The sequence below is a fragment of the Oncorhynchus gorbuscha genome, linkage group LG12, assembly GCF_021184085.1.
Source record: "Oncorhynchus gorbuscha isolate QuinsamMale2020 ecotype Even-year linkage group LG12, OgorEven_v1.0, whole genome shotgun sequence".
NCBI classification, from domain to species: domain Eukaryota; kingdom Metazoa; phylum Chordata; class Actinopteri; order Salmoniformes; family Salmonidae; genus Oncorhynchus; species Oncorhynchus gorbuscha.
Genome location: NC_060184.1, coordinates 45387420 through 45415198, shown reverse-complemented (window position 1 = coordinate 45415198; position 27779 = coordinate 45387420). Strand labels below are relative to the sequence as shown.

Sequence of the window (27779 nt, the reverse complement as noted above, 5' to 3'; positions counted from 1 at the left end):
CGTATAGGTATGTTGTTGATGTGTTGTTGAAATGCTGAGCGCTCCTGCCAGCCTGTAGCGTGTCACGATTGCTTCACAATGTATTTCTGAAACGGTGGGCTATAGCCTTGAATTTATAATAATAATAATAATATAGCCTAAATAATTCATTTTAATTACATTTTAATCTATGGATAGTAGACCAATTTCGTCTGTCAAACAGATAGGCCTACCTCTTTCTGGAATAGGAAGAAAAAAACTCCAACACAAAGCCCTCTTGTTGTTAGTAGCCTAGTTAGTAGACTAAAGTTACATTTAAATGAAGACTGTTTAAAGGAATCAGGACTTCTCGAATTAGCCTACGTTCAGCACCCATACAATGTCCATTTCCACAGCTGCCACTTCATTGTAATATAACATACAGTTGAAGTCGGAAGTTTACATACACTTTGGTGGGTGTCATTAAAGCTAGTTTTTCAACCACTCCACACATTTCTTGTTAACAAACTATTGTTTTGGCAAGTCGGTTAGGACATCTACTTTGTGCTTTGTGACATCTACAAGTAATTTTTCAAAAAATTGTTTAAAGACCGATTATTTAACTTATAATTCACTGTATCACAATTCCATTGGGTCAGAAGTTTACATACACTGAATCGACTGTGCCTTTATGCAGCTGGGAGTATTACAGAAAATTATTTCTTGGGTTTAGAAGCTTCTGATAGGCTAGTTGACATCATTTGAGTCAATTGGAGGTGTATCTGTGGATGCATTTCAAGGCCTACCTTCAAACTCAGTGCCTCTTTGCTTGACATCATAGGAAAATCATAAGAAATCAGCCAAGACCTCAGAAAAAAAAGATGATAGACCTCCACAAGTCTGGTTCATCCTTGAGAGCAATTTCCAAACGCCTGAAGGTACCACGTTCATCTGTACAAACAATAGTACGCAAGTATAAACACCATGGGACCACTCAGCCATCATACTGCTGAGGAAGGAGACGCGTTCTGTCTCCTAGAGATGAACGTACTTTGTGAGAAAAGTGCAAATCAATCCCAGAACAACTGCAAAGGGCCTTGTGAAGATGCTGGAGGAAACATATACAAAAGTATCTATATCCACAGTATGTCCTATGTCGACATAACCTGAAAGGCCACTCACCAAGGAAGAGGCCACTGCTCCAAAACCGCCATGAAAAAGCCAGACTACAGTTTGCAACTGCACATGGGTACAAAGATGGTACTTTTTGGAGAAATGTTCTCTAGTCTGATGAAACAAAAATAGAACTGTTTGGCCATAATGACCATCGTTATGAGGAAAAAGGGGGACGCTTGCAAGCCGAAGAACACCATCCCAACCGTGAAGCACGGGGGTGGCAGCATCCTGTTGTGGGGGTGCTTTGCTGCAGGAGAGACTGGTGCACTGGTGAAAATTATGTGGATATATTAAAGCAACATCTCAAGACATCAGTCAGGATGTTAAAGCTTGGTCGCAAATGGGGCTTCCAAATGGACAATGACCCAAAGCATACTTCCAAAGTTGTGGCAAAATGGTTTAAAGGATAACAAAGTCAAGGTATTGGAGTGGCCATCATAAAGCCCTGACCTCAATCCTATAGAAAATTGTGGTCAGAACTGAAAAAGCGTGTGCGAGCAAGGAGGCCTACAAACCTGACTCAATTACAGCAACTTATTGTAGGAAGCTTGTGGAAGGCTACCTGAAACGTTTGACCCAAGTGAAACAATTTAAAGGCAATGCTACCAAATACTAATTGAGTGTATGTAAACTTCTGACCCACAGGGAATGTGATGAAAGAAATACAAATTGAAATAAATAATTCTCTACTATTATTCTGACAGGATTAAATTGTGAAAAACTGAGTTTAAATGTATTTGGCTACGGTGTATGTAAACTTCCGACTTCAACTGTATGTAAACTCGAATATGGCTTATTGTGATTAGGATAGCCTACCCATTGCAGTGTGTAATGCAGTGTAGCCTAGTTTTGGTCTGGACTTATGGCGGCGCTAGTATCAAACGCTCGTTTGTTTACAATTTTGACATGTGAAAGCCAGCGCTCTGCTATTTTCAAACAGTTGTGCAAAAATGGGTAATCTTACATCAGCTCACTTGTGCTCAGATGGGAGGGGTGGAAATATCTGAGGTGTGTCCTTAAAAACTTGATCCAAAGTGCTAATTTCAGGCAGCACTGATAGGGATATTTAAGACCAACCAAAAGCTGGTTTTCACGATAATGTGGTTGGATATAGCATGAATTTTGTAGGTGGAAATGTAGCCTATCCATGTCCATATGCACACTGAACAAGAGTAATGTACTTTTGGTACCTTCCCCTCTTCTCAATGAAGTCTGTTTCCTTCTTGTCCTGCCCAATGCAATCAAGTGGGTTGGTAAAGACTGTCGATAAAGGGGTCTGGCTCGTGAGACCGCTTGGAAATAAATCTTTATCACCAAAGCTTTATTAAAAGATCAAGTTTGAGAAAAGCAAAACAGTGAGCTGACATTCCTGTTTTTATTTACAGTGCATTTGGAAAGTATTCAGACCCCTCGACTTTTTCCACATTTTGTTACGTTACAGCCTTATTCTAAAATGGATAAAATTAATCATTTTCCTCATCAATCTACACACAATATCCCATAATGACAAAGCGAAAATGTGTTTTTAGAAATACCTTAATTACATAAGTATTCAGACCCTTTTCTATTAGACTCTAAATTGAGCTAAGGTGCATCCTGTTTCCATTGACCATCCTTGAGATGTTTCTACAACTTGATTGGAGTCCACCTGTGGTAAATTCAATTGATAGGACATGATTTGGAAAGGCACACACCTGTCTATATAAGGTCCCACAGTTGACAGTGCATGTCAGAGCAAAAACCAAGCCATGAGGTCGGCGAAATTGTCCGTAGAGCTCCAAGACTGGATTGTGTGCTCACGACCTCAGACTGGGGCGAAGGTTCACCGTCCAATAGGACAACGACCCTAAGCACACAGCCAAGACAATGCAGGAGTGGCTTCGGGGCAAGTCTCTGAATGTCCTTGAGTGGCCCAGCCAGAGCCCGGACTTGAACCCAATCGAACATCTCCGGAGAGACCTGAAAATAGCTATGCAGCGACGCTTCCCATCAATCCTAACAGAGCTTGAGAGGATCTGCAAAGAATGGGAGAAACTGCCCAAATACAGGTGTGCGAAGCTTGAAGCATCATACCCAAGAAGACTCGAGGCTGTATTCACTGCCAAAGGCGCTTCAACAAAGTACTGAGTAAAGGGCCTGAATACTTATGTAAATGTGATATTTCATTTTTTTTATTTTTAAGAAATTTGCGAACATTTCAAAAAAATGTTTTTTTTGCTTTGTTATTATGGGGTATTGTGTATAGATTGATGAGGATTATTAGTATTTTTTATCCATATTAGAATAAGGTTTTAATGTAAAAAAATGTAAAAAAAGTCAAGGGGTCTGAATACTTTCCAAATGTACTGTACGTATGTATTACAATATTTTAGCCATTCTTTGGAGGTGTGTAAACTCCCCCACACCATGATGTAGCTAAGTGTGTCCATGCCCATCATGAAATGAGAGATGAGAACCTCTGAATTTTCCTGTAGCTATTGCTTGTTTCCCGTTTCACATTTTAAAACACAAATCCCTCCATAGGCTACCCTTACCCTAGGCCTACTATAATGAAAGCTGGTTAAACAGCAATGTGTTGTCTTTTTTTATCCTAGCAATTTTATATCATTACATTTTACATGTATGTCACGCCTTGGTCTTAGTATTTTGTGTTTTCTTTAATTATTTGGTCAGGCCAGGGTGTGACATGGGTTTATGTTGTTGTATTTCGTATTGTTCTTTTTGTATTATTGGGATTGTGGCTGAGTAGGGGTGTTGTATGGGCTTGGCTGCCTGAGGCGGTTCTCAATCAGAGTCAGGTGATTCTCGTCGTCTCTGATTGGGAACCGTATTTAGGTAGCCTGGTTTCGCTTTGTATTTCGTGGGTGATTGTTCCTGTCTCTGTGTAGTTTCACCAGATAGGCTGTAATTAGGTTTCACGTTCCGTTTGTTGTTTTGTATTTTTGTATTGTTATTTCATGTGTCACTTTTTCTATTAAAGTCATGAGTAACCACTACGCTGAATTTCGGTCCGACTCTCTTTCGACAAACGAAGAACGACGTTACAATGTATTTATTAATTGTTGTTGAAAAAAAGTAAGATTGCTCGTTTTTCATAGAATTTGAATAAAGCCAAACTTTTTAGAATGATTAACAATGTCCTGGTATTATGGTGAGAATGGCGAGCGTGGCTCGCATACAATGCAACTTCTGGAGCAGTGTGAATGCAATCTGTAAGATGGTTCCAATATGTATACAAAACATATTTGGGAGCAGGTATAACGCTGAGTGGACATTCTCCCTTTCTCTTTATATTGGCTCTTTGTCCAGCTACTGTGAAAACTTTGGATGCACATAAAACCCTCCATAGTCTGCGTTGTTTTAATATTATATGCCCACAGGGAGACATTATGGTGCCTGTAAGTGTATTTAGACATAGTTTTTTTTAGTTTTGTTTAGAATTTGATTCCAATTATTCACTCAATTTTTTTAGGATTTTATCTTGCTTATTGACAACCTGTGGCATGTCCATGCTCAGTCATATTGCAATTTACAGTAGGACTAGACCCTATATCAGTGTGAATGCTATGAATACAGTATATTTCCACATTGAAGCCATGCAATTACTTAGAACAATGTGGACTGCAAACAGGGTTAAGTTAAGATGGGATGGGTCTACATTTTGTAAATTTGTTCCTGTAAGCTGTTTAACAAACTTGACTTACAATAAATACAAAATCCAATAAAAGGCACTAACACAACTTGAAACAACCACATATTGAACCATGGACCACGTTCCATTTGGCCAGTTTTATTCACCAGTGTGGTGGCGAAAATGTAGACCCATTGACAGTTTTGTAACAGTTCCTCTTCTTGACCCCGCCTGAGCTCGAACCAGGGACACCCTCTGTACACATCAACAACTGACACCCACGAAGCATCGTTACCTATCGCTCCACAAAAGCTGCGGCTCTGCACAACTACTTCAAGGTCTCAGAGCAAGTGATGTCACAGATTAAAACGCTACTAGGGCTCACCCCGCTAACTAGCTATGCGTTTCACAACGACTACACCAGCACTGTGCCGATAATGTTTGGTTGTGAAAATAGCTAAAATATTTCTGACACACCCTAAACCTATAGCACTACCGCCAGCGCTTAGATTTACCCTTACATTAGGTTTGTTAATTGATTACAAACTGGAAAAAAATATACTAAACTGACTGAAATTGAAAAAGCATGACTCTCCCCTATTTTCCTCCGGGTAACAATTGTGTACATTTCTACCACTCTCTAACAAATGTCATGCTATTCTACTCATTGTGCCATGGGCGGAGAGAAAAATGTATGGCTTTCCAGCAATTCTACTCATATTGCCATTGGGTGGAGAGAAATGTTTGGCGTTTTAAATATGATATGAGTGAGTGAGAGTGACTAGCAAAATCAATGGGGGCCCCGCGGTCGGTAATTTGACCATGACTACTACAAGATAGGTGGCTGGACTAACTTACCAATTAAAAAAATGTTAGCTGACATGGGCTAACTGAGTGATTGTCAGTTGTGCTGATGTACAACCAAATGTATAAATTGCACCTTGTGTATTCTTTTATTCTAACTCTCAATATGAAGTTGAGACCGACTGTTTTTGTTGTTGTTGGAAATTGATCTGCGGGCCTATTTGGTATGCATCCTATCACACAGTGGTATGCATCCTATCACACAGTGGGATACATCCTTTCACACAGTGGGATAATATCTTCCTGCTTGAATGCTCTGCAATGCTCGTCATATTAGGCTCCTGCCCCACTTTCAACACGGACATGTTTATCCCAGAACCCATGTCCATGGTGTCAGAACTTAATATTGAAAGTTAGAATGAGGAATGAGAGACGATGAGGATTGACAGGGCTTCTGGGATAATGATTTAGCGGGACACTCGTTGCCTGGTTGATTGGGGCTGTGACAACGACTGGGCCGCATGGCTGGCTCCGGTTGGTTCAAACAGGAAGGGCAGACATAAACCAGGAAGTTTTCCGAGCTCCGGGGAGAACACTAAGACACGAGTGCTGTGAAAAACAATGCCATAAAGTAGACCACCAGCTCTCTCACTAAATGAAATAAGTTATTCACAACATTACAGCGGTGTTATAACGGTCTTACAAGCATAATCATTTGCCATAATAGACCCCTACGAAAGAGGCGAGAAGTGCGACCCTGCAACTCAGATTAGGGTGATTTCTCATAGCGTGCAATCATTCCCACCTTACACTAAACGCTCTCACAGATAAGCATTTTATGAGATGACTTTACAATGCAATTTGCACTTGAGGCATACTTGAAATGAATTGGCTTATTTGGAAGGAATTGGATTGAGGAAAGAGAGCAAAAAAGCATTTTCTTAAAACAAATGAGGAGTCTTTCCTGTAGCGTCAGGCGGGCCTGTACAGACAACCATGAGCTAGACAGACATGGAGGGTTAGAGAGAACAGAGAAAAAATGAGACCAGAAGAGAAAACCATATGAAAGGAGGCGTGTGACCAAAGGTAATAATGGGAAGAGAAGAGAGAAACTTCCTGTGCTAACGAGTGTTTGATCATATCGTGAGATGATATCATCACACTCTCTGTGCATTCTCACTGAAACCCCTCTCCACAGCCAAAGCTATAGATCTTCATTAGAGTTGGGTCAACTCATCAGATTGATTGAAATTCATTCCAAGAATTTGTCACACTCTGATCTGTTCCACCAGTCTTTGTGCTCGTCTCCACCCCTCCAGGTATCACCCATTATCCCCAGTGTGTTTATACCTGTGTTCTCTAATTCTTTTAGCAAACTATACAGGTTTAAAAATGTATACAGTGGGGCAAAAAAGTATTTAGTCAGCCACAAATTGTGCAAGTTCTCCCACTTAAAAAGATGAGGCCTGTAATTTTCATCATAGGTACACTTCAACTATGACAGACAAAATGAGAAAAAAAAATCCAGAAAATCACATTGTAGGATTCTTTATGAATTTATTTGCAAATTATCGTGGAAAATAAGTATTTGGTTACCGACAAACAAGCAAGATTTCTGGCTCTCACAGACCTGTAAATTCTTCTTTAAGAGGCTCCTCTGTCCTCCACTCGTTATCTGTATTAATGGCACCTGTTTGAACTTGTTATCAGTATAAAAGACACCTGTCCACAACCTCAAACAGTCACACTCCAAACTCCACTATGGCCAAGACCAAAGAGCTGTCAAAGGACACCAGAAACAAAATTGTAGACCTGCACCAGGCTGGGAAGACTGAATCTGCAATAGGTAAGCAGCTTGGTTTAAAGAATTCAACTGTGGGAGCAATTATTAGGAAATGGAAGACATACAAGACCACTGATCATCTCCCTCGATCTGGGGCTCCACGCAAGATCTCACCCCGTGGGGTCAAAATGATCACAAGAACGGTGAGCAAAAGTCCCAGAAACACACGGGGGGACCTAGTGAATGACCTGCAGAGAGTTGGGACCAAAGTAACAAAGCCTACCATCAGTAACACACTATGCCGCCAGGGACTCAAATCCTGCAGTGCCAGACGTGTCCCCCTGCTTAAACCAGTACATGTCCAGGCCCGTCTGAAGTTTGCTAGAGAGCATTTGGATGATCCAAAAGAAGATTGGGAGAATGTCATATGGTCAGATGAAACCAAAATATAACTTTTTGGTAAAAACTCAACTCGTCGTGTTTGGAGGACAAAGAATGCTGAGTTGCATCCAAAGAACACCATACCTACTGTAAAGCATGAGGGTGGAAACATCATGTTTTGGGGCTGTTTTTCTGCAAAGGGGCCAGGACGACTGATCCGTGTAAAGGGAAGAATGAATGGGGCCATGTATCGTGAGATTTTGAGTGAAAACCTTCCATCAGCAAGGGCATTGAAGATGAAACGTGGCTGGGTCTTTCAGCATCTCAATGATCCCAAACACACCGCCCGGGAAACGAAGGAGTGGCTTTGTAAGAAGCATTTCAAGGTCTTGGAGTGGCCTAGCCAGTCTCCAGATCTCAACCCCATAGATCATTTTTGGAGGGAGTTGAAAGTCCGTGTTGCCCAGCAACAGCCCCAAAACATCACTGCTCTAGAGGAGATCTGCATGGAGGAATGGGCCAAAATACCAACAACAGTGTGTGAAAACCTTGTGAAGACTTACAGAAAACGTTTGACCTCTGTCATTGACAACAACGGGTATATAACAAAGTATTGAGATAAACTTTTGTTATGGACCAAATACTTATTTTCCACCATAATTTGCAAATAAATTCATAAAAAATCCTACAATGTGATTTTCTGGATTTTTTTCCCTAATTTTGTCTGTCATAGTTAATAAATAAAGGTGTAAAAAAATAAACAATTGGCCAAATCGGTGTCCAAAAAAAAACAATTTCCGATTGTTATGAAAACTTGAAATCTGCCCTAATTAATTGGCCATTCCGATTAATCGGTCGACCTCTAGTACGTACTGCCCAGTACATCACTGGGGCCAAGCTTCCTGCCATCCAAGACCTCTATACCAGGCGTGTGTCAGAGGAAGGCCCATGGACTGTTCTCTCTACTACCGCACAGCAAGTGGTACCGGAGCGCCAAGTCTAGGTTCAAAAGGCTTCTTAACAGCTTCTACCCCCAAGCCATAAGACTCCTGAACAGCTAATCAAAGGGCTACCCAGACCACCCTTTTATGCTGCTGCTACACTATTTATCATCTATGCATAGTCACTTTAACTATACCTACATGTACATATTACCTCAATTACCTCGCCCCCGCACATTGACTTTGTACTGTACCCCCTGTATATAGCCTCACTATTGTTATTTTGCCGCTGCTGTTGAATTATTTGTTACTTTTATTTTAAATTTTTTACTTGACACCTTTCTTTCTTAAAACTTCTTAACGCATTGTTGGTTTAGGGCTTGTAAGCATTTCACTGTCTACACTGTTGTATTCGGCGCATGTGACAAATACAATTTGATTTGATTTTGTAAGTGTAATTAATTTATTTTGAGGATTGTTCAATTAACTAAATTAATTTCTATTCAGTAAATGTTTTATTGGGGATACGATTTCACATATCCTACATTTCTGAGCCACAGAATGACGAGTTTCCTTTCTAATGGTTCCATTATTCCCCTCTTCTCAGCTGTATTACAGTCAGTGGATCAGCCTGACCCCATGTTCCACATTCTGTTCTGGACACCTGCCAGACACTCACAACAGCTCCCCCCTGGCCCCACTAATATGCTTAGAATGTTAAACAGGCTAACAACATACTGTATGATATGATTATGGAACACAGAGGTTGATATGGACGAGTAACACACTGCAAATACAAAACTGTTCTCTCTCTACCTGGAATCGTCCAAGACTGTGCTTTATAGCCGTTATCGGCACTGTTATGGTGCTCTCACTTTAGCTGTGTACTCTGTCTTACTGGACTGCGGAGCCCCACCTGTTTTGAGCCTTTAATCCCCCCCAAAATTATAAAATAAATACATTCAAATATAATTGGGGATACCTGTTTTGCATGTTATTTTTGCATTAATACGTGTCACATATCAGTTTGCAAACAATGTAATTAAAAAATATATATTTTTGAGTTTATAAAGCTGCATATACATTTGGTCACTTTTTTGCTTTTTTGAGTAAGGGAGCTCCAAAATGCAGGTGATACAGCCTAGCTCAGTGCATTCTGTGGTGGTGGGGCAGCCAGTGGAAATGCAGAGTGTAGGGCTTGGTAATGTTCTCTAGTTGCGCCGTGATTGGGTCAGTGTTCTGTCACTCATGGGGACACTACGTCACTGCCAAATCTAAGGGTAGAGAGTCAAATCCCGGTATATCTACAGTAGCTTTGATTGGACTGATATTTTCAAAATCTTAGCTAGCAGTCATCATCATGAATCAAATGGCAATCTACTGGCAAATCCTGTTTAATCCTTGTCATATGAAGAGAAATAATGAAAAGAAATCAGTGGCTAACTGCAAGCATTGCAAAGCAATCACTAGCCTGCTATTCAGTAGAGTGGGTGTATGAAATCCCAAGTCTAAATTTAAGGGTCTCTTTCCAAGCTTAAAAGGAAAAATATTTAACATTGGCCATGATGTCAACCCAGCATGACTATTGCCACGCTCAAAACAACTGGATACCTGGAACTGGGAAATCGGACTTCAGTGAGTTCAAGACAACTGGAAACTTGGGGAAAAAACTAGCTTCGACCGGGAAAATATGTTTTGCCTCCAATACCCTACTCAACAAATTGGATTGCAGTCTATCACAGTGCCATCCGTTATGTCACCAAAGCCTCATATACCACCCACCATTGCGACCTGTACACACTTGTTGGCTGGCCCTCGCTTCATACTCGTCGCCAAACCCACTGGCTCCATGTCCTCTACAAGACCCTGCCAGGTAAAGTCCCCCTTATCTCAGCTCGCTGGTCACCATAGCATCACCCACCTGTAGCACGCGCCCCCAGCAGGTGGTCACCCCCAAAACCTCTCTGGTCACCCCCAAAACCAATTCTTTCTTACATTTACATTTACATTTAAGTCATTTAGCAGACGCTCTTATCCAGAGCGACTTACAAATTGGTGCATTCACCTTATGACATCCAGTGGAACAGACACTTTACAATAGTGCATCTAAAACTTAAAGGGGGGGGGGGGTGAGAGGGAATACTTATCCTATCCTAGGTATTCCTTAAAGAGGTGGGGTTTCAGGTGTCTCCGGAAGGTGGTGATTGACTCCGCTGTCCTGGCGTCGTGAGGGAGTTTGTTCCACCATTGGGGGGGCCAGGGCAGCGAACAGTTTTGACTGGGCTGAGCGGGAGCTGTACTTCCTCAGTGGTAGGGAGGCGAGCAGGCCAGAGGTGGATGAACTCAGTGCCCTTGTTTGGGTGTAGGGCCTGATCAGAGCCTGGAGGTACTGAGGTGCCGTTCCCCTCACAGCTCCGTAGTCAAGCACCATGGTCTTGTAGCGGATGCGAGCTTCAACTGGAAGCCAGTGGAGAGAACGGAGGAGCGGGGTGACGTGAGAGAACTTGGGAAGGTTGAACACCAGACGGGCTGCGGCGTTCTGGATGAGTTGAAGGGGTTTAATGGCACAGGCAGGGAGCCCAGCCAACAGCGAGTTGCAGTAATCCAGACGGGAGATGACAAGTGCCTGGATTAGGACCTGCGCCGCTTCCTGTGTGAGGCAGGGTCGTACTCTGCGGATGTTGTAGAGCATGAACCTACAGGAACGGGCCACCGCCTTGATGATGGTTGAGAACGACAGGGTGTTGTCCAGGATCACACCAAGGTTCTTAGCGCTCTGGGAGGAGGACACAATGGAGTTGTCAACCGTGATGGCGAGATCATGGAACGGGCAGTCCTTCCCCGGGAGGAAGAGCAGCTCCGTCTTGCCGAGGTTCAGCTTGAGGTGGTGATCAGTCATTCACACTGATATGTCTGCCAGACATGCAGAGATGCGATTCGCCACCTGGTCATCAGAAGGGGGAAAGGAGAAGATTAGTTGTGTGTCGTCTGCATAGCAATGATAGGAGAGACCATGTGAGGTTATGACAGAGCCAAGTGACTTGGTGTATAGCGAGAATAGGAGAGGGCCTAGAACAGAGCCCTGGGGGACACCAGTGGTGAGAGCGCGTGGCGAGGAGACAGATTCTCGCCACGCCACCTGGTAGGAGCGACCTGTCAGGTAGGACGCAATCCAAGCGTGGGCCGCGCCGGAGATGCCTAACTCGGAGAGGGTGGAGAGGAGGATCTGATGGTTCACAGTATCGAAGGCAGCCGATAGATCTAGAAGGATGAGAGCAGAGGAGAGAGAGTTAGCTTTAGCAGTGCGGAGCGCCTCCGTGATACAGAGGAGAGCAGTCTCAGTTGAATGACTAGTCTTGAAACCTGACTGATTTGGATCAAGAAGGTCATTCAGAGAGAGATAGCGGGAGAGCTGGCCAAGGACGGCACGTTCAAGAGTTTTGGAGAGAAAAGAAAGAAGGGATACTGGTCTGTAATTGTTGACATCGGAGGGATCGAGTGTAGGTTTTTTCAGAAGGGGTGCAACACTCGCTCTCTTGAAGACGGAAGGGACGTAGCCAGCGGTCAGGGATGAGTTGATGAGCGAGGTGAGGTAAGGGAGAAGGTCTCCGGAAATGGTCTGGAGAAGAGAGGAGGGGATAGGGTCAAGCGGGCAGGTTGTTGGGCGGCCGGCCGTCACAAGACGCGAGATTTCATCTGGAGAGAGAGGGGAGAAAGAGGTCAGAGCACAGGGTAGGGCAGTGTGAGCAGAACCAGCGGTGTCGTTTGACTTAGCAAACGAGGATCGGATGTCGTCGACCTTCTTTTCAAAATGGTTGACGAAGTCGTCTGCAGAGAGGGAGGAGGGGGGGGGGGGGTTCAGGAGGGAGGAGAAGGTGGCAAAGAGCTTCCTAGGGTTAGAGGCAGATGCTTGGAATTTAGCGTGGTAGAAAGTAGCTTTAGCAGCAGAGACAGAGGAGGAAAATGTAGAGAGGAGGGAGTGAAAGGATGCCAGGTCCGCAGGGAGGCGAGTTTTCCTCCATTTCCGCTCGGCTGCCCGGAGCCCTGTTCTGTGAGCTCGCAATGAGTCATCGAGCCACGGAGCGGGAGGGGAGGACCGAGCCGGCCTGGAGGATAGGGGACATAGAGAGTCAAAGGATGCAGAGAGGGTGGAGAGGAGGGTTGAGGAGGCAGAATCAGGAGATAGGTTGGAGAAGGTTTGAGCGGAGGGAAGAGATGATAGGATGGAAGAGGAGAGAGTAGCGGGGGAGAGAGAGCGAAGGTTGGGACGGCGCGATACCATCCGAGTAGGGGCAGTGTGGGAGGTGTTGGATGAGAGCGAGAGGGAAAAGGATACAAGTTAGTGGTCGGAGACTTGGAGGGGAGTTGCAATGAGGTTCGTGGAAGAACAGCATCTAGTAAAGATGAGGTCGAGCGTATTGCCTGCCTTGTGAGTAGGGGGGGAAGGTGAGAGGGTGAGGTCAAAAGAGGAGAGGAATGGAAAGAAGGAGGCAGTGAGGAATGAGTCAAAGGTAGACGTGGGGAGGTTAAAGTCGCCCAGAACTGTGAGAGGTGAGCCGTCCTCAGGAAAGGAGCTTATCAAGGCATCAAGCTCATTGATGAACTCTCCGAGGGAACCTGGAGGGCGATAAATGATAAGGATGTTAAGCTTGAAAGGGCTGGTAACTGTGACAGCATGGAATTCAAAGGAGGCGATAGACAGATGGGTAAGGGGAGAAAGAGAGAATGACCACTTGGGAGAGATGAGGATCCCGGTGCCACCACCCCGCTGACCAGAAGCTCTCGGGGTGTGCGAGAACACGTGGGCGGACGAAGAGAGAGCAGTAGGAGTAGCAGTGTTGTCTGTGGTGATCCATGTTTCAGTTAGTGCCAAGAAGTCGAGGGACTGGAGGGAGGCATAGGCTGAGATGAACTCTGCCTTGTTGACCGCAGATCGGCAGTTCCAGAGGCTACCGGAGACCTGGAACTCCACGTGGGTCGTGCGCGCTGGGACCACCAGATTAGGGTGGCCGCGGCCACGCGGTGTGGAGCGTTTGTATGGTCTGTGCAGAGAGGAGAGAACAGGGATAAACAGACACATAGTTGACAGGCTACAGAAGAGGCTACGCTAATGCAAAGGAGATTGGAATGACAAGTGGACTACACGTCTCGAATGTTCAGAAAGTTAAGCTACGTAGCAAGAATCTTATTGACTAAAATGATTAAAATGATACAGTACTGCTGAAGTAGGCTAGCTGGCAGTGGGTGCGTTGTTGACACTACACTAATCAAGTCGTTCCGTTGAGTGTAATAGCCGCCTCTCCTTCCAGTTCTCTGCTGCCAATGACTGGAACGAACTACAAAAATCTCTGAAACTGGAAACACTTATCTCCCTCACTAGCTTTAAGCACCAGCTGTCAGAGCAGCTCACAGATTACTGCACCTGTACATAGCCCATCTATAATTTAGCCCAAACAACCACCTCTTTCCCTACTGTATTTATTTATTTATTTTGCTCCTTTGCACCCCATTATTTTTATTTCTACTTTGCACACTCTTCCACTGCAAATCTACCATTCCAGTGTTTTACTTGCTATATTGCATTTACTTTGCCACCATGGCCTTTTTTTGTTGCCTTTACCTCCCTTATCTCACCTCATTTTCTCACATCGTATATAGACTTGTTTCTACTGTATTATTGACTGTATGTTTGTTTTAATCCATGTGTAACTTTGTGTTGTTGTATGTGTCGAACTGCTTTGCTTTATCTTGGCCAGGTCGCAATTGTAAATGAGAACTTGTTCTCAACTTGCCTACCTGGTTAAATAAAGGTGAAATAAATAAATAAATAAATAAACCGAATGGCCGCTCAACAAAGAAGAAGCCACTGCTCCAAAACCCCCATAAGAAAGCCAGGCTACGGTTTGCAACTGCACATGGGGAAAAAGATCATACTTTTTGGAAAAATGTCTGGTCTGATGAAACAAAAATAGAACCGTTTGGCCATAATGAACATTGTTATGTTTGGAGGAAAAAGGGGGAGGCTTGCAACCCGAAGAACACCATCTCATGTTGTGGGGGTGCTTGGCTAAAGGAGGGACTGGTGCACTTCACAAAATAGATGGCTTCATGAGGGAGAAAAATGATGTGGATATATTAAAGCAACATCTCAAAACATCAGTCAGTTAAAGCTTGGTCGCAAATGGGGCTTCCAAATGGACAATGACCCCAAGCATACTTCCAAAGTTGTGGCAAAATGACTTAAGGACAACAAAGTCAAGGTTGGGGTGGCCATCACAAAGCCATGACCTCAATCCTATAGAAAACATGTGGGCAGAACTGAAAAAGTGTGTGTGAGCAGGGAGGCCTAAAACCCTGACTCAGTTACACCAGCTCTGTCAGGAGGAATGGGCCAAAATTCACCCAACTTATTGTGGAAAGCTTGTGTAAGACTACCCGAAACGTTTGACCCAAGTTAAACCATTTAAAGGCAATGCTTCCGAATGCTAACTGAGCGCATGTAAACTTCTTACCCACTGAGAATGTGATGAAATAAATAAAAGCTAAAATAAATCATTCGCTCTACAAATATTCTGACATTTCACATTCTTAAAATAAAGTGGTGATCCTAACTGACCTAAGACAGGGAATTTTTACTAGGATTAAATGTCAGGAATTGTGAGAAAATGGAGTTTAAATGTATTTGGCTAAGGTGTATGTAAACTTCTGACTTCAACTGTACATGCTAAAATTGCCACTGAACATATGGAATTGTTCTAAGATGTTCATACCATGGACCATTTAGCTATTTCATTTATAATTTTAGGACACCTTCAGCTATCAAATTATACTAAAAAAAAAAATAATTTGATAAAATATTGAATTTGTCCTTTACTACTATAGCCCATAGAAAATCATTGAATAAAACATTCATAAATGGAAAAAATGTATCATAAGGAATAAGGTTATAACTAGGAGGCATAAGAAAGCTCATTGAATTTTTGTGTTTTTCTGGACACATTCAACCCATTATTTTTGTTGGCACAAAACTACCTACCTACTTCCATTTGTTTATATGCGTTACTTTCAGACGAGTCCTTTGACACTTGTAAGGGTCGTAGAGCAAAAACGCAGTCTCCCCTTTCCATAGTGGGGACACATTAGTTTGTAGCTCAAATGGGTCGGACACTACAGACAGAATTTGGCACATCAGCGTTACCAACTTCAGACGAGTCCTGTGACACTTGTGGGGGTCGTAGATCAAAACGGAGAACACCATCATCTTGATTTTTGGGATGTCTCACGGTCTGACCAACACCGCTGTAGCTCTGCCACCGTTCACTGCAGAGCCGGAAAGCTGACATAGGTGGATGCCCATGCTTTAACTGACGGATTTTGATGGGGATTTTTTTATTATGTTACTTAGTTTAACGCACGGGTGTGTCAATAGATTCTTAAGGATTTTAAGGAACAAACTAATGTAGCTAATGTACAGTTTTACAAGTTTGATCAATGTACGGTACTACGAGTTTGGCTAATGTACAGTATTACGAGTATTAACCCAGTCAAAGCTGGGGGAGGGGGTACTACTAAGCTATGTAGGATCATTTTGCTATTTGATTTTGAATTTTAAGAACTCTTGAAGAATAAAAAAATAAAAACATTATTTGATTGAAAAAAAATTGGGCCTTACTGCTATTAGCTCATACAAACCCATTGAATAACAGATTCACTTCACGGAACAACAGATAGACACCATTTTAGATTTAGTTTTTGGGACTATCATAGAAAGTTAGGAAACATTATGATATATTTTTTTACACATATTTAACTAAACAGACTCCATATGTACTTCCATACAAAAAATGGACCGGCACCGGCGGGACTTTCAGGCGAGTCTTGTGAGGCCTGTGGGCGTCCTAGAGCAAAACTGATATGTACATGTTCTTGAGAGTCTCATTGTCCCATAGAGGGGTCATAATAGTTTTGTAGGCTAAACCGTTCGGACGCTACAGACGATTTTGTGGGGATGTCTCATGGTCTGACAAGCACCGCTATAGTTCTGTCACCTTTCACCGCAGATGCGGAAGTGTTACATAGGCAGATGCGGTGGATTGAGACACTAGTATTGATCTGTATTTATCTCACTGTGCTATGAGTCTCACTAATGTACAGTATATTATTTGACTGTATTCTATTTCAGTTAGTATGAGGTCCCAGTCTTGTCTACTCACTCAGCAGCTGGCGGCGCAGGACCTGCAGGCTTCTCTTCATGGTATCATGTGGTCCGAGTCCTCCTCCACAGTGCTCATGGTTCTCTGTGGAACACAACCATACCAGAGAGAGAGATTAAGATACTGCATTGTCAGGTTGCTCATGTCAGGTTAGCTCAGGTAACTCAGTCAGATACTGATGTGATTACGTGAGGATATAGAGGAGAAAGAGAGTGAGAGAACAAGAGATTGAGAGGGGGGAGATAGAGAGGATGGACAGAGAGACAGACCAACAGACAGATAGGAATAGACATAAAAATACAGCCAGAGAGACACCAGGGCAGAGTAATCTGTGTTTATAATTGCTAATCAGTTCAGCCAAAAACAGAAAGAACTCAAAATGTATTGAACAATAAACTCCCTCTGACAACAATAATAAAGATATATTCACAGCGACAGGCATTAATACTTATCCATGGAAAAACAACATAAATCAGGGTTGGGTTAGACCTTAAATGTACAGACTTGGCTCCTTAACACTGGGTAGGCATTATTTTATATACCTTACCTGTCAAAAGTTTGGACACACATACTCAAAGGTTTTTCTTTATTTTTACTATTTTCTACATCGTAGAATAATAGAGAAGACATCAAAACTATGAAATAACACATATGGAATCATGTAGTAACCAAAAAAGTATTAAACAAATCTAAATATATTTGATATATTATTCAAAGTAGCCCCCCTTTGCCTTGATGACAGCTTTGCACACTCTTTGCATTATCTCAACCACCTTCACCTGGAATGCTTTTGCAACAGTCTTGAAAGAGTTCCCACATATCCTGAGCACTTGTTGGGTCTTTTCCTTCACTCTGCGATCCAACTCATCCCAAACCATCTCAATTGGGTTGAGGTCGGAGTAGGTGTGTCCAAACTGTTGACTGGTACTGTACATAGACTTGGAATCACTGGCCACCTTAATAAATGTTTAAATAATGTTTACATACTACTTTACTAATCTCATATGTATATACTGTATTCTATTCTTCTGTATATTCATCAATGCTACTACAACCACTGCTCAATCTAATATTTATATATTTCTTACTGCCTTCTTTTACTTTTAGATGTGTGTGTATTGTTGTGAATCACTTTTAGACACTACTGCACTGTTAGATACTACTGCACTGTTGGAGCTAGGAACACAAACACTTCGCTACACCCACAATAACATCTGCTAAATATGTGTATGTGACCATTACAATTTAATTTGAGCTTGGTGTGATGTCATGGTTGTACTTTGATTGCATTATAAGAGTTACTTTTACTTTCTAAGAGTATTCCCTTCATAGTAGAGAGTTGGTCGTCTTGAACCTGCTTCTAGATATATTCTCCCACTTGGGATATTACTATTTGTAGCTCGTCTTCCCAATTGGGTACCGCTTAAATATTCTCATCCTTTAATTCTTCAATAATTATGTATTGGTACCCCATTACATTCTTGGCATACTTTGTTGTATTTCTGAAGCTATACTGTATATCTAATGTACGTTGTTGAGAGTTGTATTCGGTCCTACTGCTTCAGTAAGAGAGCTTCTTACTTGGGAATGCAGTACTTTGGGGCCAGCCTCCAAGTTCAATTCATAAACTACAGCGCATCAAAACAGTGCTGCAAGGATACTGACACAAACTAAAAAGTCTGCCACACATCACCCCCATCCTTGCTGATCTCATCCTCATCCTCGTCTACAAAGCCCTATATGGCATCGGACCCACCTACACTACCCCTATGAACTTCCATGTACCCTATGTTCAAGCCGCGCCAAACTCCTACATGCCCCCAGGACAAGGGGGGGGCCGTGCCTTTTCCTCCCACACACCACACCTATGGAACTCCCTTCCTGATCATCTCTGTGCTGTTCAGACTGTTGGGGCTTTTAAGCAGGCCTGAAAACTCATCTCTATCAGCTGACCGACCATTACGTTCCCCTTCCTAGACTTTGATCGTTGCTTTCATGATATGGTTAGATATCGTCTTGCCCAACTCACACCTCTCCCTTGTGATTAAGGAGCTAGCCTACTTGTGTTGCACTTCCAGCCCAGTCCCGATCCCAGCGACCCACTGATACCAATCGCGGTACTGGCTTAGCAGTTGGTGGCTGACAGCTGAGGTGGGAGAAACCTTTTCCAAAAACCACCCATCGGGACATCCAGCTCAGAGGTAGGGCGGCCCGAAGTTCATCAGGCTCTCTTAGTGCTATAATACCAGGGGAACTTGAGTGGTGAATACACTTTCTTCACTTGGCCACATGTTATTATTAAATAAATATTAGTTTTACACTCACGAGTGCTCGCCACAAACCCTTCACATCAACCATAGATAATGGCATTCCACAGCAGGCCTATAGGGACAAAGACCATTGTTAGCATATTGATAAACTTTCCCTGTGTGTATCCAGTCAGTTGGTTTAATACATTTAAACTCTCCCAAGGTCCAGGGCCTTAATGGCTCCCAAGAGGTGCGGGTGGTCTCCACTTCTCTTTCCCAGCCGGGTAGGTGGCTTAGGCCTAAATTCCCTTATTTTCCTACGGTAAACTATTTTCACCACACCTCCACATTACCTGTAATTTAAAAACATCTAAATTAGAATAAAACCTCTCACTTTCTCAGATTAGTTAGAATCACAGGAACCTATCCACATTCCTGCCCCCCCCCCCCCCCCCCGAGTACACATAACTAACAAATACCTACTCAGACCTGTGGTGCCCTCTCACACCCCTTGTCTTGTTCCCGGGGTCCTCTCTAACGGACCAGCTCAGGTCCCATAATACAGTGCTCATCCTGTCTTTCCACCAGGCAAACTTCCTAGGAAGAGACCAGGAGGCCAGAGCGAATCCATTGGTATTCCATTACCTGGTTCCCCCAATGGTCCCATATGGGCACCCTGCCTCCACGAGACCCGTATAACCTTCTTCATGACAGGACCTCTAGATCAACCTTAGCAGTGCCCAATTTGCTCGATCTAGGGTGCTTTCAGAGATGCCATGGACCTCTCCTTGAACCACTCATCCAGGCGGTCCTCTGTATTACCCCTGATCATACCTGTCATACCTTGTCGAGTTTTGGCACACCGGACAACTACACCTGGTGTGCAGCCACTCCCGAAAGCATCCAATATGGAACTCATGGTTCCCACTCAGCCTTGTAGCCATTTCCCCTGCCTCATGTCTCTCTAAATAGAGAGCACATAATACATAAGCATCTCCTGTTTCTGGTATCTGATACTCTCCATACCTTAACCCCCGGAGAGTTGTTGACCTCCGGAGCGGTAGCTCGGGCTTCACACGGCCCCGGTATCTCTTGGTCATCACTATGACCCACTAGGTCTACCGGTTCCATGATGCTCAGCACCACTACTTCCACCCTCACTCAAACTACCAAATGATTACCCCTGAGGATGACCCTGAACTCCACCTACTGTACATCTGAGGAGCCTGGATCCCTCATCCTTTCCATATGTTCTCCTTGTAGCACAACGGGCACCCTGTGAGCCCTCACTAGCCAAGGAGCCTGTATTATATCCTTATACCCCCCACCAGCACCTCTACTCATTATTTCGCTGACTGACACATGCACCAGGTTCCACCCTTCTGGCCCCTAATGGATGTTCAGGATGGGATTAGGCGTATCGGACCCTGACCATATACGATATCCTTCCACCCATCAGCATATAACACCTTGCTCATCTTCCCTATCCTCAGGTCATCCAAAGGCCCCTGTTAGCCTCAATGGTAACACATTCAATGGCCCTAAGTGTCCCAAGTTCCACCCCTGCAGGTCCTTTACCCACCTAGTGAAATGTGCTGCAGATTGCTATTATGACCCCTCTAATCACCCCTCCCCATTCGTCACTCGTTTACACTCGTGACATGGCAAGGGCATCAAGGGACCCCAATTGGGGTACCTGAGGACCCATGGAACGCTGACTCGCTCGTTGTGTAAAGAGGATACCGTACATTATGAACCATCGGACAGCCAGGCCATTCTTTTAAACTATAATCTAGTCTAATGTGGTTGTAATGGGAATTTGAATGTTTGTGCTTAGAACTAATTTATGTGTTCTATTTATGCACTGTTCTATAAACCAATTTCTGTGTTCATGCAAGTGGCTGACTGTACAAATCACACCTATCAGTAGCTGCAATTTGGCAGTATGCACAGACATTGTTTTGAGAACAAACGAAAGATATCTCAGTTTCAAGGTCTGAGCTTAGAGAGGAGAAGCCTCGTGAGGTGTTGGTCTGTCACATGTTATGAAACAGTATTGGCCGTCACATGAATGAAACAAAACGGTAATGATGAATTAATTATGCTAAATCATGCAAATATAACTTGTCTGTGTATAGCCGTATATAAGACAATTGTTGGGACTGCCCCAGGAGAGCTCCTGATTGACATGTGTACTATGGTGCATTGAGTTGGTTGGAACCCCTCCAGCACGCTGACAATAAACAATGATTCATTTAAGATAGACTTCGAGTGTCCCTGTGTAAGAATCTTTCCACAACACGGTGAATACTCCCAAACACCAGCGGCCAACCTGACATCTTACAAGCAACACAGTAGTATCAGTCATCACAGATACACTCCACTCTGCAGCACTTCCCATCCTTGCGTGCCGCTCCCATGTTCATACACAACCCCAGATATAGTTCTAAGTATAATCCTATCAGTGCTTACCCATAACAGAGGCCTCAGGGTCTCACACCCTTCTACCCATACATCCACTGCTTGCCACACCAAGACTCCCCATTTGCAGTACTTGGCCTTTCCTGGTTCTATTGGGCTTCTCCCCAATAGGTAGGCCACAAACCAACGACATGGGTACCTCCAGGGTACTCCTAACCAGATCTGCCATGCCAGCTTGATGGTTCCTCCTAAAAAAAATAACTGCCCTAATCACCCAACCTTCCTTCCATAAGCCCTGTACACAGTATTCCAACCATACCAGTGTACTGTATGTAAGGTGTAGTCTATTCCATTCACCCAGGACCCATTCAGGTTTGACTCATTTTTGGTGAAATTGCCTGCAGTGTAGTTGGGGAGGTGGCTCACCATCTTGCTCCTTGGTTCCTGTCCTTTCAAGTGCAGCCCCCACCCTCAAGACTTGCTGACTTGGAGGGCTTCCCATCCTGCTGACACAGCGTTGGGCCAGTAACCGAAAGGTTTCTGGTTCGAATACCGGAGCTGACAAGGTGCAGAAGAAAAATTCTGTAGCTGTGGCCTTGAGTAGGGCACTTTACCTTAATTGATCCAGGGCGCTGTACAATGGGTGACCTTGGTCGTGACTCCACTCCCTGCAGGTGTCTCAGATGGAGTTGGGATTTGCAAAAAAACACATTTCCATTACACACCTGTGTGTAACAGGACAAATATAAGCACCCCCTAAATTATAAACCTGCTGTGGCCCCTCCCAAGGCTATTCAAAGAAAGGTTAACCTATTTTAAATGTTATATTGAGCGGACCGGTCCTGAGCACAAGCCAGGGGCAAGCTGAATTGCTTCGAACTAAAGCAGGCTAGATGGAAGCTTATAAAGGAATGGGCACCTGAAGAAACCAGGTGGAAGAAGTTACCGGGTGGAAGCTATCATGTCGAGGCTACATGAGTGGCTGACTGATGGGTGAAACGGTCACACAAGAATGAGTGGTTAAATAGCTGGAGTTAAGCGCTGAGGCGGAAATGGAGATGCCGACCCCCAGCTCTACACGTTGCAACCCCCCTGCTCTATGGCCACAGAGTCCAACAGAGGGAAATTGATGTGACCATTACATCACGAGCAGGGCAGGTCTGATGAGTCACTACAGACCCGTGTTCAATCCCAGGCTGTGTCACTCAGGAAGCCCTGGCGGCAATTTTCTTGTCTCGTCTAGGGCGTCAGAATGGCACGGACCGGCCCTGCTCGTAATGTAACGTAACATCCTTCTCCTGGTTCATCATGGTGGTCCTATGTTAGGAGCATAGGGTGGCTTAATCACCTGGGTGCCCAATGTGTCACCTGCCAAATAAACCGTGGCCAGATACTGGTAACTTGTCCAGTTATTGTTCCCCCAGTCCAGTTTATTCAAGCAAGGTTTCACATAGTTTAACACCTCCCTAGTTTGCAGAACCCACCATACCCGGGCCTTAACAATGGTAAAAACCTTTGTGTAGGATTTCAATGTACTTTTCACCGTATCCGGAGCCCCATACAGATGTACCACCAGTAGCCCTACTTACTAACTCCCATCTGACATATAGGGTACCTAGGGGTTCCCCAGGGATTCCTATTGTCATCCAGGGTGAAGTCCTGCTCGTCTAGGGCCTCCGCCATCGCCTTACTCACACACTCATCCAGTTCCGCAAAGTGAGATCGATTTCCCCCCCTCCAAATCCCCAGGGGTGGGCAGACGCTGCACCCACATTTACACCTGCACCTTTTTGCACTTTATTACGGGGTCGTTCACACCTAGTATAAACAGAGTGACTGGCCTTCTCCACACCCAAGGCAGTGTTTTATTGATCTCTCTATCTACTCCAACCTCAGTTATACATACTGTGACAGGGCCATCGTGCACAGGAGCCACTGCCGGAGTCATAACTGGTCACCGTGACCAGGGCCCAACATCCCCGTCTTGGGCATGGCCACCTGTCTACGTGCATAGTCAGGACCATTCCTAGTACCTTTGTCACACACTTTTTATAAAACATATAAACCCCAAGGTCTTTCCCAACCTGCCTCTGGGCCCATGACGTCGGGTCTACCTCAGACCCCTCAACCGCGGTGTCCTCTCTTGACCCGGAAACATGTCAAGTCTAGCTCTCCCCAGAACTGGCATTTTCGGTGTACGCTCACAGTGCATTCCTCCTCCCCCTGATCCACTATTTCCATACAATCTTTTCCCCAAAGGGGTGTGTCAGGATCTCCCTTTAGGTTCTGAATGCACCAGTCAGCATATTGTCTGGGCGATCCTCTCAACTCTCTAATCCAGTTCACCTGCATAGATCAGTCTTCCATTTCGGACCTTGACACCATAACCAAATACAAAAACTGAGGTCCCAGATCCTGTCCAAATCTAGAAAGCCAGGCGTATTATTCAGGTTGTACTCAGCTGCCGACTTAACCAGCCCTTGGGTGCAGTTGGCAATGGCATTGTTCAACTCCTTTCCCATTGCTTTATTGAACACATTCAATATTTTGGTCATATTCCAATGCCTGAATAACCTACTACAACTTCTGGGGCCCCAGCATTTTCCCCATTCACAAACAGTTGAAGTCGGAAGTTTAAATACACTTAGGTTGGAGTCATTAAAACTTGTTTTGCAACCACTCCACAAATTTCTTATTAACAAACTACAGTTTTGGCAAGTCGGTTAGGACATCTACTTTGTGCATGAGACATGTAATTTTTCCAACAATTGTTTAAAGACAGATTATTTCACTTATAATTCACTATATCAAAATACCAATGGGTCGGAAGTTTACATGCACTAAGTTGACTGTGCCTTTAAGCAGCTTGGAAAATTCCAGAAAATGATGTCATGGCTTTAGAAGCTTCTGATAGGCTAATTGACATAATTGGAGGTGTACCTGTGGATGTATTTCAAGGCCTATCTTCAAACTCAGTGCCTCTTTGCTTGACATCATGGGAAAATCCAAATAAATCAGCCAAGACCTTAGAAAAAAAATTGTAGACCTCCACAAGTCTGGTTCATCCTAGGGAGCAATTTCCAAACGCATGAAGGAACCACGTTCATCTGTACAAACAATAGTACGCAAGTATAAACACCATGGGACCACGCAGTCGTCATACCGCTCAGGAAGGAGACACGTTCTGTCTCCTAGAGATGAACGTACTTTGGTGTGAAAAGTGTAAATCAATCCCAGAACAACAGCGAAGGACCTTGTGAAGATGCTGGAGGAAACAGGTACAAAAGTATCTATATCCACAGTAAAATGAGTCCTATATCGACATAACCTGAAAGACCACTCAGCAAGGAAGAAGCCACTGCTCCAAAACCACCACAAAAAAAGCCAGACTACAGTTTGCAACTGCACATGGAGACAAAGATCATACTTTTTGGAGAAATGTTCTCTGGACTGATGAAACAAAAAAAGAACCGTTTGGCCATAAGGACCATCGTTATGTCTGGAGGAAAAAGGGGGACACTTGCAAGACGAAGGACACCATCCCAACCATAAAGCACGAGGGTGGCAGCATCATGTTGTGGGGGTGCTTGGCTGCAGGAGGGACTGGTGCACTTCATAAAATAGATGGCTTCATGAGGTAGGAAAATTATGTGGATATATTGAAGCAACATCTCAAGACATCAGTCAGGAAGTTAAAGCTTGGTCATAAGAGGGTCTTCCAAATAGACAATGACCCCAAGCGTACTTCCAAATTTGTGGCAAAATGGCTTAAGGACAACAAAGTCAAGGTATTGGAGTGGCCATCACAAGGCCTTGACCTCAATACTATAGAAAATTTGTGGGCAGAACTGAAAAAGCGTGTGCAAGCAAGGAGGCCTACAAACCGGACTCAGTTACACCAGCTCTGTCAGGAGGAATGGGCCAAAATTCACCCAAATTATTGTGGGAAGCTTGTTGAAGGCTACCTGAAACGTTTGACCCAAGTGAAATTTTTTTTTGTATTTATATATATATATTTAACCTTTATTTAACAAGGCAAGTCAGTTAAGAACACATTCTTATTTTCAATGACGCCCTATGAACAGTGGGTTAACTGCCTGTTCAGGGGCAGAACGACAGATTTGTACAATGTCAGCTCGTGGGTTTGAACTTTAGTCCAATGCGGCTACCCTGCCGCCCCAGTTTAAAGGCAATGCTACCAAATACTAATTGAGTGTATGTGAACTTCTGACCCACTGGGAAGGAATGTGATGAAAGAAATAAAAACTGAAATATATCAATCTCTCTACTATTATTCTGACATTTCACATTATTAAAATAAAGTGGTGATCCTATCTGTTCTAAGACTGGGAATTGTTACTAAGATTAAATGTCAGGAATTGTGAAAAACTGAGATTAAATGTATTTGGCTAAGGTGTATGTAAACTTCTGACTTCAACTGTATTATCGGTAGCGTATAGGTTTCAAACAGGATTGTACGCTGTTCCCTTAAATCGTCTAGTCGGCCTTATTCCTACCATAACATGTGTCCGCTCCCAACCAAGCACCCCAATCGTGTACAGAGCTACCATGAGCAAAGCCCCGAACAACATGCTCATGCCCACTTCATACTATCGTTTACACCACTTCCTTCTTGGCTTTCCTTCGGGCCCAGATGGTGGGAAGGCACCATCTCCTTTACTTCCTTTTACCTCCATTTTTACCCTTTGTAGATGCTGGCTCAGGGGCGTCTTTTTACCAGGGCGGTTCCAGTTCCTGGCCCTACCACTCTCACAAATGTAGAAAGGAAGTAGAAACGCTTTATCGGCACATAGACCGTCCTGAGTTTCACCCCAAACTGCACGGGCTCCTTCCCCGCCAGTGGGCCAGACGCTCTGACAGCCTGACCCCCAAAATACCTGTAGCACACCCTGTCTAACCGGGTCCTCTGTGAATGCTGTCAGGGTAGCTTCCTTGCACCATATCCAGGCTTCTCCACTCCCCCAGCCATTTCATCTGGTCAGGACATAGCGCCTAGTACGATTCCCTTTTCCTCCTACTGGATTTGGAAATCCATCATAATTTCCTTTATAAACTGGTTCCAATGGTATAGTTTCCATAGGACCCTCAAACCCTTAGCTATATCCTGATTAACCACGGGGAGCAGACTAAACTCCCTTCTGGTCCATAGACCCTTATCTAGCCTTTCCTATCCCAAGGGGATCTGATTTACCTTAAACACATTTCTCACTGCTGGCCAGTAGCCATTTATGGCCTCTATCCAGTCAGTCAATTGGGTGACCCCTCCTTTGGCACAGGGGTTCAAGCACTAAATGGCATATATTAAGCACTCCACTTTGACGACCCCTGGCCCACTAGGATACACTTCCCTTTGAGTTTCTCTCAAGCCTGTGCTCAAAAGTGGTCTTGTCAATGTTCTAACCTGGTAACCATAAACCACCGGCTGAGATTAGCAGGGCTGACCTTTTTAGATCACTGCACTCGTCACATCTCCCCAGTTGGGCCCGATCCCACTGACATGAACAGTCCTGGGGCCCTTTCAAAAGCCCCTCAGTGCCACCCTGTCCTACCCATTGGGTGTACACTCTAAGTTGTGGGAGAAACTGAAGGCGGCAGTGGTGACAGAATATGTGATCCATCACTTTTACCCGGCCTCGTGGAACCATAGGCCACATAGCGCTCCACAGGCATGACTGGAGGCCTCTTATTCCCTGGTCCTTCCCACACCTTGGGCAGGGTATATTCACGGCAAACGGAACATTCCCCGTCAGCCAAGGACCCCAACTGATCACTTCCGTATCCCTGGATATCAATACATTCTATGCCCCAACCCTCTACCAAACCATGCTTGGGTATACCCTAGTCTCAACACTACAATTCCCTGCACATTGGCCACCGCGGAGCAGGGAGGTAGTGCTCCAGTTTTCGCTGCCATAAGGTCTGCACCCAGCTCTCCTGCCCTACAAACAGAGAGCACACCGGTTTAGAACTCTCAAGGGATTAGAACGGGCTGGAACGAGAGTTGAGTTCCCTAGCCGGAGTGCCTCTATTATCACGTACCCTGTCATTTATTACTCCTCCCATCCTTAGCAGCTGCTTACTCCGACAACAATTACACCACTCATTTGGGCCAACATGTCAACCTCTCTATTACCTTCATACTTCCCTTCGGTGGTGTGACTTTGTTGAGCAACCTCGATTTCCATTTTTTTGTAATGAGTA

At 44.2% G+C, this 27779-nt stretch overlaps 1 protein-coding gene across 5 annotated transcripts in view; it reads right to left on the bottom strand.

The window, feature by feature from the left end:
* Positions 1 to 27779, bottom strand: part of LOC123991052 (transmembrane protein 108-like) — a 99303-nt gene that overhangs the window by 30298 nt on the left and 41226 nt on the right. For all 5 annotated transcript variants that reach the window (XM_046292195.1, XM_046292199.1, XM_046292196.1 and 2 more), the window contains exon 2: positions 16888 to 16971. In XM_046292195.1, the coding sequence (XP_046148151.1) occupies positions 16888 to 16927 (40 nt within the window). In that variant the 5' untranslated portion in view covers positions 16928 to 16971. The remainder of the gene's footprint in view (positions 1 to 16887; positions 16972 to 27779) is intronic.